Consider the following 15,280-nt stretch of genomic DNA (forward strand, 5'->3'; position numbering starts at 1 on the left):
CTCTCTCTACCTCTCTCTAGAGGTAGAGAGAGATAGAGATAGGAAGAGAGAGATAAGGAGAGCGAGAGAACAGAGTCAGTGAGAGAAAGAGAGACAGAGAGTGCAAGCGAGAGATGGAATGTATGTGAAAGGGCGTAGGAAGAGAGAGAGGGAGAGAGAGAGAGAGAGAGAGAGAGAGAGAGAGAGAGAGAGAGAGAGAGAGAGAGAGAGAGAGAGAGAGAGAGAGAGAGAGAGAGAGAGAGAGAGAGGGAGATACTTGGTGCACTGGGGTTGTTTTATGACACAGAAAGAGGGGGAGAAAGAAGAACAATAAAAATTATATATAATACAGAGGGATAGAAAATGTTGACACGCATTGGTCCAAACAGAGGGGTGGGTAGGATGCTGGGGGTAATGGGGACAATCTGTCTTCAAAGTCTCTCAGTGGCTTGTGATATGAGTGGTGCATAGAGTGGTAGCCGGTGCCGCCACCCCTCCCTCTACGGTAAATAATAATCAGAGGCTAATGAATCCAGTGCCAATGAGCTATATCAGTTAAGTATGGGCTATGTTATCAGTCTGACAGACCCCAGGGGAAGTCTAGGGACGGAGCCGGAATTGAAAGGAGCTTTTGTGAGAGTGAAGGACATGTGGAACAATGAAAATGAAAAAAGCATCGAGAGAAAGACAGAGAGAGAGAGAGAGAGAGAGAGAGAGAGAGAGAGAGAGAGAGAGAGAGAGAGAGAGAGAGAGAGAGAGAGAGAGACAGACAGACAGACAGGCAGGCAGGCAGGCAGGCAGGCAGGCAGGCAGGCAGACAGACAGACAGACAGAGACAGAGACGCAGTGACACAGACAGAGAAAAAAGTGGATGGAAATACGAAAATGAAAGAGAAGACTGTAAAAGCGTGTGCGCGGTAGAGAATATCAGAATAACAATAAGAACAATAGAGTTGGATGGGAGTGTTCTGTGGAACAGATGTGAAATGGATGCACAAATTAAAGTAGAGGCGACCGGGCCCTTAAAGGGCTAAATGGGAGGTGTCAGCAGCACACATTCATTTTGAGGATAACTCCAATTGAATGCAGCCTCACTGGCACACGAAAGGCAACAGGATCAAACTCAAACATGAAAAATGACAAATCAGCCAGACTTTATCAACGTGAATTGATTTGTTCACATGTGTGACACTCTATATACAAACGCTGGATTCACTTTGCTTATGGGGAGGGTGGCCTCTGGTTTCTACAAACTTCAAGGGGAGGTGAAACCATAATAAATGTGGTAATTTCCAGCCGAAATAGAGGGAGAGGCAAACAAGAAAAAATTTAAATAATGAAGATAGGCCTAATTAGTGCGTCTGCTCGTGGGAATAGGGATTAGATATAAACCAGATAATTCCCCCAGAATTCTGTACACACAAAATAGGACAAACTCTGATACAATGTGGGGATACGTTCCCTACACTGGAGAACTAATAAATTAATAAAAGTGCCACGTAATATACGTTTTCACTATGAAACGTTGTTAGTGTCCGCTGCTGGATTTATATTGTGTTCATTATCAACGAATAGGCTATGCATCGATCGCGTCGTCCTGTTGTAAAATCGGATTACGTGTCTGCTCAAGGATCTGTGCTCGGAACACACAGCAGGGGGCGATGTGATCTTCGTTTTCCACGTAGTTCATGTAACGCCGATGGAACTGCTGAATTAGGTTATATCCTAATTGTGTGTTACCTCTTTATTCATGTAGGACTATATTATGTTTCATAATTAAATAAATGTATTATCTTAAATGGCAGGTTCATTCATTTGGCAATTCGACAATGCCATTGTGGATGTTGAGAAGATAACTTCAGCTTTTGTGTCGTTTAAAAAAGAAAAATGTAGACTAGCCTATGATGGTAAAATGATATATTTTAATGTTCCGAACACGACACAAAATTTGACGAATTAACACTAATTATTTTCTTTGGGTCTACACGATATGTTCGGTATTGGGTTACGTAACCCCCGGCAACAAGTTGTTCTAAATCCCATGTATGGTGGCGTGCGTCTAATTGCTTTATATTTGTCATAGAGACCGAGGCCGCCTGCTATCTGATGACATCACACCGTCACCGTCACTCACCCGCTCGGACAGCAGCACAGAGAGCTAGCTCGCGTCGGACTCAGAGGAACTAGTTGGTGGGAGCGCGCACGGACGGTTTCCCACAACATTCACCCTTCGTGCAGGAGCCACTTTGAAAGCGCTGGATCTCACCTGCTTGATTTCAATTCAAAACAGACTCGATACCACAAGGGAGAAACAAGTAAAGGACGCTCGCAGCGGAGAATCTCCGTCGGACCTCTGAGGTGTCCTGTACTCCCAAGTTGTGCCGAGGGGAAAAGTCTCGACTCGCATACTCCAGCGTCGGTCCTCTGTTCAGGGGTTTCGCTACATTATTCGTGTTCCGACACATTGACTGCCTGCTCTTTTGTTTTTTGAAAAGGGACTTTATCGCCATGTCGAGACATTACGCTGGAGATTGCCATGGCTCTTCCAGAAACACAGGACTCGTCATCTTGGTCACGTTTTTATTTATTCACGGTAAGAGTTTATTTTGTGAATCGTTTGGTGCTTTCCAACATGTGCAACTAGATATGTCGTATTTTATATATGTTAAACGTATCCCTTCATGTTACACGGAAATGATGCAGACTAACCACCTGTCAGGGCGGTTACAGGTTTTAAACAAAACGTCCAGGTGATTCAACACCTTGCCTTCTCCTTACAGAGTTGAAAGCAAACATCATTTGGTGACTCTGATTCAGATTTGGTAGTGCATCTTATCTTGGTCTTGGATTCTTGATAAGCAGTTATTGCTGCGTGGCTGTGACCCTGGTTTCGGTGACTCAACGCCATGTTTAGTATCAGTAAGGTGTGGCCGCCAGGAGCAAGGTGTTGTTCACAGGTGCCTGGCTAGGTGGATCTCAGTAAGCAAACAGTTGATGTTTTGAGTAGAAACAACACCAGAGACCCTGCCATATCGTGTCCTTGGTGCTGAATAAACTGAAATTATTCTCGTCATTTGATTCATCTACCTCCCCATTGTTATTTCTTATTTTCATGCACTTCGAGCTCTATTGGCTCCAGGTCGGTGGAGAGGGAATTAGAAGCCAGGTTTAGCTTTTAATGTAGGCCTACAGTCACCCACACCAGGGTTGAGCAACTGAACAGAATTATTCAGATAAATGAAAAATCAAACCTTCCACAAGCATTTTTGTTAGTTAGCTCTAGTGAGTGGGCCATTTTAAAACATTGCCGCTTCAACCAGTATTTTGTTGGTTTCTGTTCAACAGGAACTCTGAACCCGATCATAATTGTTTTTCCGTCTGTGTGCAAATAGACCTACATGGCATTGCACCCGGTGGGAAAGATGCATTAATGTGGCTAAGATTAAAATAAATAAATCACCATATCTCATTTGCATATGAATAAACGTTGCCCTGAAAGAGTTAAACATTCCTTCCACGTCATTGTTTAAGGTTATTTATGTTTTGTCTGATAATCAGGGCAACAATCTTAAACTAGGTCTAACATTTTGGCCGAGCAGCACTATAGGAATAGTCTACTTCTAGTATTTTGTTGGTTGTTTGTTTTGAAACGGCTATAACATCTATAAATGAATCCCTTTAGATGTATTCATGCAATGGACCTTTTTATGTCCAGAACCATTTACAGTTAATGCTCTGCCTGAGGGAGAGGGGGAAAAACAAAAAAATAGATTCTTGCATATTTAAGAAATAGGGAAAATATTTGTTAAACAAGGTCAAATGAAATGGCTTTATCCTTTCTTTCATTTGAAATATCTGCATAAACCTCTCAGAATAGATAAAATGCATTTCAGTGCTCCTTTTTTGTTGGAAATGGCACTTCACGTAAACATTAGACTTGTGAGGCATAGTCGTCTTTATTCGCAAGAAAATACTAAATTTTCCTAATTAAAACTTCCACTCAATGCTAATATCAGCCTAAGCATGTGTTGTTCTGTCAAATTTTTTTTGTTGTCTTTTTTTAATATATATAATTAAGTAGGGCACATATTACTCTCCTGGGAATCTACAGCGATGAGGAGGTGGGCTTTGAAATAACACTGTAAAGCCCCTCCCAATTAAGTTTCTGAGTGCCTGATATGTGGGTCAGAAAGGCTTGACCCGTTACCATGGATACGTTTTTTTCTATTTTATCAAGGAAGGACGGGGGCTTCAGTTGGCAGCGCCGGGGTGGGGGAGGGGGATGCAGGGGCCAGTGTGTCCAGTCCTGTGTTGTCTTATGGCTGAATAGGCTGTGTGCAGGGGGGGTGGGTGGGCTGTCTGGCCGAGCAACCAGTGGAAACGCAGGGTCATGGTGTCGGGGGACCCTCAGCCCCGCCACCCCGCATATTTCCCCCCCCCTCGATTCAACATAGAAGCCAGCCCCTTATTTCCTTTACCTTGATACAGCAACCTCAGTCTTTTACAACAAATGCCGCATCAACCAGCCCACAAACAGGTGGTTTCCTCTGGGGCCTGGTGCAGGAAATGGGGGGGGGGGGGGGGGGGGGGTGGTGGGATTGTGCTCTATTCACAGGATCAGTTTGGAAGTTGTAATCACACGGCAGCAGATTCAGACAGGAGACCAACCCCCCCCAGCCCCCCGCCCCCCGAAGCCACTCTTTTCCGCCATGGCCCTGCCCCCATCTCCCCCGCCGCATACAGGAGGCCTTGTTCTCTGGACCTTTTATTTCCACTGATACCCTTCATTCTGCCTCGTCTACAGCTTTTGTTTGAGTGCTGATAGTCATTGGTTCGTTATTCAGATGCCCTCTCTCTCCTCTCTCTCTCTGCTTCCCTTTGGACTCAAGGCCTTACTGTTTATGACAGAAGGAGGCAGACAGGGGGAAAATAAATGTGTGGTTTTAAAATGACCTGTCACATAAAAGTGTATTGTTTTACCTACCATCTAATAATTGTTTTTTTATAAATGGCACACAGGATCCGATTTTTATAGCATCCATATTGGAAAGTTTAAACCATCAAATGTTACAATCTGATATGTATTACACCTCCTCCACTGTAAGCATATTTATTTCGCAATTTACTTTGCCTGTCTGGAAAAAATGAATTGTTTTCACCACCAGTGGAACATCCAACATAAGTTTGCTAGGCGGACGATACTGAGCCAGAAAAAAAGTATTATGGATTTCACCGATAGGAAAGTAAAGAAAAATATTATTTTATTTGTAATCAGGCTAGTGTTGTTAACTAAATGGTCATGGCAACCTTATTGAACAAATAAATAAATACTTGTTCCTTGTTAGAAGAACATTGTAATCTTCTTCACACATCTGGAACCTTCCTCCCTGGCTCCAGTGTCGTTTAAAAATGGAACGGCATTGATGGATCATGTGAGGAGAGAAGTATTTCTTATTTTCAGTCTCCCCCTCTACTAAAGGAAGGGGAGGAAAAAAAAAGGTGAAAAAGAGATTGTCTTAGTATCTCATTAGTGCGATGGTGGTAGAATGAGGGGTGCTGGACCCTCTGTGATTTCTGTGTTAATGGCAGTGGAGGGGGCTTCTGTCATTATGTAGATTATCTGTCCTAGCCCTCTCGCACTGGCCCTGTAAATGCCAGACGGATTGTGAAAAGGTCGTGTGTGTGTGTGTGTGTGTGTGTGTGTGTGTGTGTGTGTGTGTGTGTGTGTGTGTGTGTGTGTGTGTGTGTGTGTGTGTGTGTGTGTGTGTGTGTGTGTGTGTGTGTGTGTGTGTGTGTGTGCGTCTTCTCTCGTTGGGCCTGGATGCATCATTGGTCTTGACATGCGCTGACACACTCATGCATGAAGATATTCTTGGGACAAAGTCTTCTTGTTGTAAAGGGAGATCAATACCAGCCTCCCCTGTTTTAATCAGTCAGTTGATTTAGACATAAAAGTCTGTTTTGCGGTGTAAATGGAGACTGGTGGGTAACTCTGTGGTGCAGTGATCTGCACCACATCACTGGTCCATTGGAACGGTAGAACTGGCAAGGAGTGAAGTCTAATTTGAAGGCTCATGCAATGAGCCTTTTGATTAAGTCAGATTTGTATTTACTCTATTTAGGCTAGGCAAGCGGAAATATTTAATAGATACTTGGAGGAGAGCCTCTTATCAAGCAATGAATGTTCCATTAAAATAATCTAGGAATACTTCAACAGATGTACGGGAAATCTTCTTGCTTCGTTAAATGGAATTGAATCAATGTAATCCTTCCTTTTTATGTTCAAAAGGGATTACATTTGAAATGTTGACATAGGTAAGTATTGATTGTCGATAAATGTCAAAGTAATTTGTCTTGCTCTGTGTCTCGTTTTGATTAAGAAAGACAAAACCCCAAAGTCAACCATCATTAGAGTTTGTCAGTTAGGTCAAATGCTATCACCCAGGATGGATGTCCCCTGGGAGGGAAGTCAATGAACAGCAGTTGCTGCATCGTAGTGCTTCGCAACCACTGCTATTAACAAGAGAAGACCATCAAGTGCAATTACTTCTCCACACAATCCCACACACACTCTGCAGTCTGACATGTCATTATTAGGAATGTCATCTGACTTCCAGCTTGTCCTACGGGTACCCCCCCCCTTATTAATCATCCATCTCTCTGCGTGCGCATGTGAGTGTGTGTGTGTGTGTGCACACGCATTAATGTTTCCTCTGAAAAAGCGCATGTCACATTCACCACCAACCCTGCTATCTCGGCCCGCCGAACCCAGCTTTCAGTTTTTCTTTAATCACCCCCTGCTCAATTCAAACAGTGTTAAAGGAGAAGTATGCGTTTCTTGCACTCGAAAGTTAATGATAGTGGCTTTCCTGCATTGACTGTGCCAAAGCAGGACAGCTCCATTGCAGCTCCCTCCCCAGGCTTTAAGCGCTTCTCTCTAGTCCCCCCCGCCTCCCCACCGTCCTCCCACTTGTACAAGCTGGCAGAAAAGGCGACCCACTGTGAGGTCACACTGAGAGCACCCCACTGAGATGTTTGTGTTTGTCTCAGAGGGTTGCCAGATTAACGGAGTCAGTCCTTTTTGTTTTTTTTCAAAAAGAAACAAATGGAAATCCCGCCTTCGTTAGAAAGAAGGCCAAGGTGTCATTAAGATGAATGGGTTTTCTGAGCGGAGGGGTTTCAGGAACGTATACATGGGGTAGTTTGACCGCAGTTTCTGGGGTAGACTTTCTATCCAAAATGCAAGGGTTCGCATTCCTACATTTGGTTTGCTAAAAGACTCGTAACACAATGCACTTCGACACGTTCCCAGTTAATATATCTTGAAGCAGTACAATTTGCTGCAATGGCTTATTTCATTTCAGCATTCTTCAATGGAAAAATAACAAAATAATGCCATACGGTGGTTGCAGAAGTTTGTAGTCACTTAGTCACGCGAACACTCCACCACTACATTCTGCTGCATCTGTAATTAATATCGGAGGCTTAAACCTTATGTCTCTTAATCACTAGGTGCAATGCTGATTTTGAGGTAAATACCCAAACATTTTAGGTAACCCATTTTCTCTCCTGCAAATGAACCTTTGGGACAGACATGCCATTCGGAGACTCATTGAAGCAGCCACTCTTCCAAATGTAATAGTAGTAATTGAATGGTCTCTTCAAGATGGGTTCTTTATGATCTCCTCCGGTGTAGTTCTAGATTGGGGGCATGGGCAGTGCAGTTCTTCTGGTTGTAAGGTTTAGGTACCGTTGACATCATCTTTTAAATTCCTCGGCATGGCATCTTGGCAGAGGGGATAAAGGAGGATTCGGAGAGCGATTGATGCGCTCCAGGAAGACTTAAGACTTCCCCTGGTCATTTTTAATGTGGAGGCACTACCTCCTTCTACCGCTTTATTAACAATCACTACACACAGTTTCAAGCACCAAAATATACCTTCTCGGTGGTAAAGAGAGCAGAGGACCTTTTTTAATATTGATAGCTGGATAGCCCACTATAATCCCTCTACAACTCTAGTCTCTTTATTTACAGAAATACACAGTAGTGTACTCTACAGAGTACAGTTCTCCGGGCCCTTTAACTTGGAGGCCCTTGGCGGTGTCCTCGGCACGTGTCTGCGTGTGCGTGGCCATCCCCCACCATGCAGCTCATTAGCAGTCACCTTTAATGTGTCTAAATGTAGTGTGCAAGGCAGAAGGGCAGTGGTTTGCGTTATTGATCTCGTATTGACTGGTGGATGATGCAGTGCCCTTATGTGTTATTGAAAACATTTAAAGGCCTGCTCTGGGGACTTGACAACACTGAGAACATATCTCTCTCGCTCTCCCCTTGCCTTAGGGTTCTCCGTCTCTCTTTCTCACCCTCTCTGCTTCCTGTCGACTTCCAATCACAACCTTTTGCCGCTCTTCTTTCAAGTCTATTTTACTGTTAACTTTTTCACTGTTCAACTTTTTCTTTTCTTAACACTATCACGTCTCTTTTCCTCATCCACCTGCAACCAACAAGACAAACATGTGGGTAACCTGCAGCCTCACATATTTACCCCTGTCATTACTTTTTGGAACCAGAATGCCTTCCCCCTTTAAATGCATACCAACACTACACTAAAACATTCTAACCCTTGTATTTGCGGCATTTCTATGCACAGACCTATTAAGACACTTAGACTTGACCGAGCCGTGCTCTTTTTCTGCAACACACACACACACACACACACACACACACACACACACACACACACACACACACACACACACACACACACACACACACACACACACACACACACACACACACCTCTGACTTTGACAAGGTCACATTGAATTCACACTTATTATCCGCAGTGGACAAGCCGGCCAGGGGAGGAAATTGAATTTGGTGTGATGGGGCCTTGTCATGTCTGTGGGTGGTGGGTATAAAGTCAGGTCCCTGAAAACACTTCCAGACACCCATGGGTTTTGTTGTTGTTTTTATTTTGTTCAAGTTTCCTGATGGAACATGACGGACTGGCCAATAGGTCAAAGTGCGACTTTTCAAGCATTGAATAAACCATTTTTAGAAAAGGTATCTGAAGAAGAAATTAAAGCACATCTCCTTTGTGCATGGACTCCTCTGGTAGCCTTTGGAGCTGGCATAGGCTACGTTTGTATTGTATAATTTGGAAAAAAAACATTGCTGGCAAACTACATGATCACTGAAACAATATCCCTGTAGCTTTGAAATTGGAGAGAGGTTTGTACTCTCCCAGAAGCAATGTGCATAGTGTACTCCTGGCAGTAACCTGTTCTGGTGCTGTTGCCGTCTCAAGTGTTTTGTCAACAGGCCTGGCCAATCCTGCTGCTAAAAAACGGCGTGTCCCACCATTTTGTTTGTAAAACCAGGGTTTTGGTGTCTCCTCCATTTGACCGACACCCTCCTCCTCCCCTCCTGGACTCCCTTATCGGTGTGCTCGGCGACCTAACATCTATTTTAGCCTCTGGGAACATTCTTCCATGAACCCAGTCTCCCCGTCTGTTTACTCCATGCCTTAATGCCCCTGCTTCCTTTCCTTGGTAATTTGGTCCCTATAATTGATCCATCTGCGTGGTAAGCTGCTGTCTCTTGGCTTCGTCCCTCTCCCTTACCTCCACTCATCCCCCTCTTTGTTCTCCGCCGTTCCCTCTCCCCCAGTCTCTTCCTTTCCTTAGTCATCAATTTTCCGCTTCTCCTTCTGTAATTGGAATGTTTGTAAGTCCTCTTACACCCCATAAAATCAGCTCTCTCCCTCGCAATAGTTTCCTCTCTTTCACACTCTTTCCCTCACCCCTTCCCTGTCTTACTGTTAAATTCCCTGGCTGTCTCTTTCACCTTTGTCAACCTTAGAGTTTCTAGTTTAGCCTATACAAACTGCCCATGCCACATCTCATTTCCCTGCTCTAATCCCAACCTCCCCCAAGGCCCAAGTTCTTATTTTCTCTTGCTTGTGTAATTGGAGTTCACCCTGCACACTCCCTTCTAATGTGTAATTCTGTCTTTCTTTACCCCGTTGTCATCCTGGTTCCCTCATCTGTCTTGGCTTTCGGTTGTTCTGGACTATTGCTAATTCTTCTCCCACTGCCATTTTATTTCGTGGTTAATTTTGCTTGTTAACCATTCACCCTCCCAAACATAATCACCCTCTTTAACAATCTCCTGTAACCATTCCAGAAAGACCGCCATTTAGTGAGTGCTGGCCAACGCTTCTAGACGTTGATTGTGATGTTTTGGCAGTAAGTAAACATTTTCTTTTGTGGGCTATAAAGTATGGCACTAAAGCTACTATCTGCCAGTGGAGGAGATAGTGCCGGAATCCCCTGTGATCTCCTGCTGATGACCTCGCCCTGGAGGTTGGCCCGTTACCAAGATAAGTCAGATAGCGGAGAGGAGTTTGCATTGTTAACATTGAGCTGCGCTCCCATGCTGGTTTATTCTTGTATAATTTGGCTGCATGGGTCCACCAGTTTCCTGCCACATTATCAATCGCTTGTATGGGCATTATCAGTTGTAATCAGCCACATAGCTATGGGTTGGTAGCTTCAAATTGTACCTAGTATTAGGTTAACGGGGACGTTATCATCGATTCGGATAGGTAATGATATTAAGCACTGCACTTTTGCTAGGCATTTAACATATATTTATGTACATGTGGTACACTATTACTAGGCATTTAAAGCAGTGTGTAAGAAAATCCATTTTGCTCTATTATTGGTATCGGATGCATTAATGAAATATAATTAGTTGAATCGTGTTACTGGGCATTCTCTTATCTAATGCATTCAATGGGGTTCGTTTTGGCAGGCAGGAGGAAGCCATGAAGCCCTGAGCAACGTGAACAACAGGCAATTACAATTTGGTCTGACTTTTTCAATTGGCATTGATTATTTTATAACTAAATACAATCAAATACTTTCAACAGATGGATGAGTAGTCGTGTAACGGAAAAATGTCATCTTCTGACCAGAACCGGGTCATGTTGAAGAAAAGGAATTTGAGAGAATAAATGTGTTACTTTAAATAATGCTGCATACTAAAGATACACCGTAATGTACCACATTTATGCAATAAACGTCCAAGACCAGGGCGCTTTTTTACTCATGAAGGTAAATTCCACAAAACAAACGACTTTTAAAGGCAACAGCAGCCGTGCGCTGTTTTTCTTATTCTTTTTTGTCAACCATACAAATATCCGCTGCCTGCAGGGAAACCAGGGAGGGAGCACGATACTGGGACGCAATTGTTTACAGTCCCCCTTGTTTAGGACCACCCTCTCCCCCTCGGCATTCAAGTGAGCCAGGGGACACACTGAGAAAGGATTTGTTTGTGCCTTCTTCACCATACCGATGATTCATCTGTATCAAAGGACTCGGCGTAATACACCTGTATCAAAGGACATTGTGCCCACTCCCACAGAGGGAAGGCGCCTCTGGAGAAGGGGTGATTAGTGTCTTTTTCTTAAAATGTAAGCCATTTTCTGGCCGTTCACTCTGACAGTCTGGTTGGACCTGAGCCGTGTTTGGTGAATCTGCTTATGAGAACGTAGCATTTCAGCAATGTCATACAGGATCTATCGTGTTCATATCCCAACCCTTTGCTCTATCAATCTGCATCCTTAAAACAGTTTTTTCTTATTAAATTCGAAAAGGACAGACAGACCAAGAGAAGGCATCTCTGCTGACTTGTGCCGGTCACCAAAGCCCCCAAGGTTTTTTTTCCTTTTCATCGTCCCCTCACCACCTCCTATATTCATTCATTGCTGGGAGCAGTCTGGTTCTTCCTTCCCTCTTTTTTTTTTTCTTTTAAAAGCTTTCAGAGGGAACTTATTCTTCCCTCCCTCCCGCATGCCAACCCACACCACCTCTCTCCAAAACAAGCTTGCAGCTGATTTTTCTCGTCAGTGATTCATGAATTAATCCCTGGCATGCCACAATCACTCCTGGGGGGAAGGAGGGCGTGCGTGCGTGAGTGCGTGTGCGTGCGTGCGTGCGTGTGTGCTTTTACTGTTTGCTGCAGAAGAACACCAGCGGGTGATGGAGTAAGGTGGGGAAGTAGGAGAGAGGTGGGGCTGGACTCACCGCTATGCCAGTCGCAATTAGAGCGATGGGTCTCTGAGTTTAAACGCATATTTAAATAGACATAGCTCGAAGAAGAGAAAGTTTCTATGTAAACTAACATAGAATCTTTCTTGTTAAACTAACCAAAGTGTTCTCATTTGTTCATCCTTTCTAAATAAACCATCCTCCTCCCCCCCAGCTCGCACCACCAACTTTTTTATTTGGTCATTTTTTCCTTGTGGTTTTCTTGTCTTGTATATATATATTTCCCTCTCCCGGTCAGCCTTTTCCTCTGCCTCCATTTGAGCTTTCCCTCCCTTTTTTTTGTTCCTTTTGGCAGCCATCACTTCATCCTACAGATCTCAGAGATTAGGATATCTCTTGCGAGATGTATTTTTACCCGCTTGGCCAATTACCTCCCCCTCCCCTTGCGTTCGTCATCACAACTCTGACTAGTAGGGCGTCCACTCATTAGGCTCTCGTCTCTGTACCAGTCGGTGCCCCCTCCCTCTTCTGCTTTTATCCCTCCTCTTCATTCTTTCCAGATGATTCCTCCCCCCTTCAGCTCTCCAAGGAAAAAACACACACACACACACACACACACACACACACACACACACACACACACACACACACACACACACACACACACACACACACACACCCCCCCCCCCCCCCCTCTGTTCTGGACTCTGCATTATTTTTCTTCTGTTTTCTCAACTCACGCTTGCCTCCCTTTCCTTATCTCCTCTGGTGTATTTGCATGCAGAAAGAGCGATGGGTGGACGGTCTGTCAGAATGGATAGATGGATGCATAGGTGGGGAAGGGTCACGGGTGGCAGCGATGTGATCGATTGACGGAACCGACCGTCACTCACGGTTTGGCTTAAAGGATTGGCTGCTTCATTTCAGATGGAAGCCCTTTTTTGGTGTCTCCCCCTGACAGCTTTATTGAATGGTTTTCTTATTATATTGAACTTGGAATGCTCACATCTTTGTCCGTCACTTGCCCTCTTTTCTTCCTCTCTTCAATTTAGTCCGCTGTAAGGTTATTTCCATAATGCAGGCCATTCGGTGATATCAAATGAAGGTAACCCTTTTTATCCAGACAAAATCAGAAGATGTAATGTCCCTCCTGGCACCGCAAAACCTCCCCCACCTTTTAAAAGGCTTTTCTAAAGCGGATAAATTGTACAGTGTCAAAATGAGCAGGGCTATGCATAGCTACATTAGAATAATTAGTATTCACTGTGTAGGTTGGCTTGCAATGATCACCTAATGCTTATTGCCACTTAATCTCCTCAGTTCATCTCTGAAGACCATTACACTCAGGATGTAAGTACACTCATGATATAAACAGTAATGTTTCCCAGTCGTCGTTATGAGTGAACCAGGGATTCCTGCTGATGAAAGTCCAGCAGTATGTCAGTCAGTGGCTCATAAGGCTTTAGCATAAGACTTTGAAAGAACAAACTGCTTCATCTTGTCTCTTATTGAAATCTACTTGACTGAGGAAATTAAGTCTTAATATAATCACATTGTACCGAAGTAGGCACGATTAGATTCTCATTTTTAAATGAAAACCGGCAGCTCTCCATGGTTGGAATCTGGAATAGAGGCATGGTGGATGGGCCAGATCTGATTTATTACAAACTCCAAGGACATATTGTTGCTCCTTCGCTGTTTTGTATTTGGCTCCATTGCGCAATCTGAAGTGAGCTCCTAAAATACATTCTAATATTACTGTTTATAATCCTCTTTAACATAATTATGTTTTGTAGACTACATTCATTTTCTCATTATTTTCTTTTTTTGTTGGTGGGTTGATCTCATAAAACTTGCTCAGAAAGCGGACCACGGCAGCAACTTGGCAGTATCTCCACGTATTATTTATCTGTAGGTACTTTTAATTTTAGCTAGAAATGAATGGTCACAGGCACGTGCCACAGGATAGTGCTGACGAGATCACAATTGGCGAATGGGAGGAGGGGGTGCTTTGAGGTGGAGTGGCGGGGCAAACGTAATCTGTCGTTGGAGGTAAATTTGGCTTGGCAGTAGCTAAAGGGAATAGAGGGAGCTGTGAGCGAGTGAGGAGCCTGTTACTGGACTGTCAAGAGCGGTAATGAGGTGTCTGTGTGTGTGTGTGTGTGTGATTTGAGGGAAGTTGGTCTGTAGGTGCAACATTTAATAGCACTAAATCCTGTTTTAAACGTTAAGTGAACCCTTGTTTTAGCAGGAGAAATTCTGCAGTTAAAAGAATAACAATGTGACTGTCGTAAAGGTTTTAGAAACAATAGACATAGTTGTAAGTGTTTTTCAAAAACCCTGCTCCTTCTTGGGTTCAACCGGGTTTGCAGGCAATAGAAAACTTACTGTGGAAAAAAAGTTTTCAACACACTCATTTTACAGAGAATTTCCCCCGTTTAACAACTTCACACTTCAAAGTGAGAAAGGAACCGTTGGAACTGTTTTCAACCGATTTTGTGACTGAACTTGTCTACTGAAGGTAACTTGTACAATCAATCCCCAACAATAATTGCCGATAGGATGTCTAAACTTGTCTCTCTCGCTTCCGCAAATTTCTTACTTCCCGTCTCTTAATTTAAAGATATAGATCAGAGGCCTAGTGATAAGAAGCATATTGACGTATCTGACAACATGGGGCTTTAATTAGCGTGAGGTACTTTACCATCGTCAATTAAAAAACTGAGCGTTGACAATGAACAAAGCAAAATTGTAGGTAACGTTTACAGCTGCTTGTAATACAATTTGCCATGCAAATGTATGCATGGAAATCAACAGTCTGAACGAACTCTCACCCAGGCAGGTAGCACTGACATCGGTTACCCCGAGAAATAGGCAGTCCTGCCTGGGGAAAAGAAAGATGAGTTATATCAAATTGAATTGACACTTCAGAAGTGAGAGGAGGGGAAACATGACATGCATAGACTGTGAAAGCTAGTAAGTGTGAAAACGCATCCATTTAAAGGCTTGGTGAGGGGGAGGGACAGGAGGAAACAGGAAGAGGTGAATATGAGTCTGTATGGCCCAGCGTGAAACGAAGAGACAGACACTGGCACAAGATAGCTGTAAAAGAAGAGATGTTTCCGAGGTATAGATTCATTGGTTGGGCTTTGTCTCTGTATATCTCTGTATCTGACCTTATCTCACCATACAACAGTCATAATTCTATTCAAGATCCCCGATCCAAAATCGACGCTTGATTCAG

The 15,280-nt window shown here is 43.7% G+C and overlaps 1 protein-coding gene across 2 annotated transcripts in view; it reads left to right on the forward strand.

The window, feature by feature from the left end:
- The first annotated feature begins 2,091 nt into the window (after window positions 1-2,091).
- The window catches only part of LOC115553438 (nectin-2), a 77,297-nt gene continuing 64,108 nt past the window's right edge, over window positions 2,092-15,280 (forward strand). For both annotated transcript variants that reach the window (XM_030369670.1, XM_030369669.1), the window contains exon 1: window positions 2,092-2,572. In XM_030369670.1, the coding sequence (XP_030225530.1) occupies window positions 2,488-2,572 (85 nt within the window). In that variant the 5' untranslated portion in view covers window positions 2,092-2,487. The remainder of the gene's footprint in view (window positions 2,573-15,280) is intronic.

This window comes from Gadus morhua, chromosome 11 (assembly GCF_902167405.1).
Source record: "Gadus morhua chromosome 11, gadMor3.0, whole genome shotgun sequence".
NCBI classification, from domain to species: Eukaryota; Metazoa; Chordata; class Actinopteri; order Gadiformes; family Gadidae; genus Gadus; species Gadus morhua.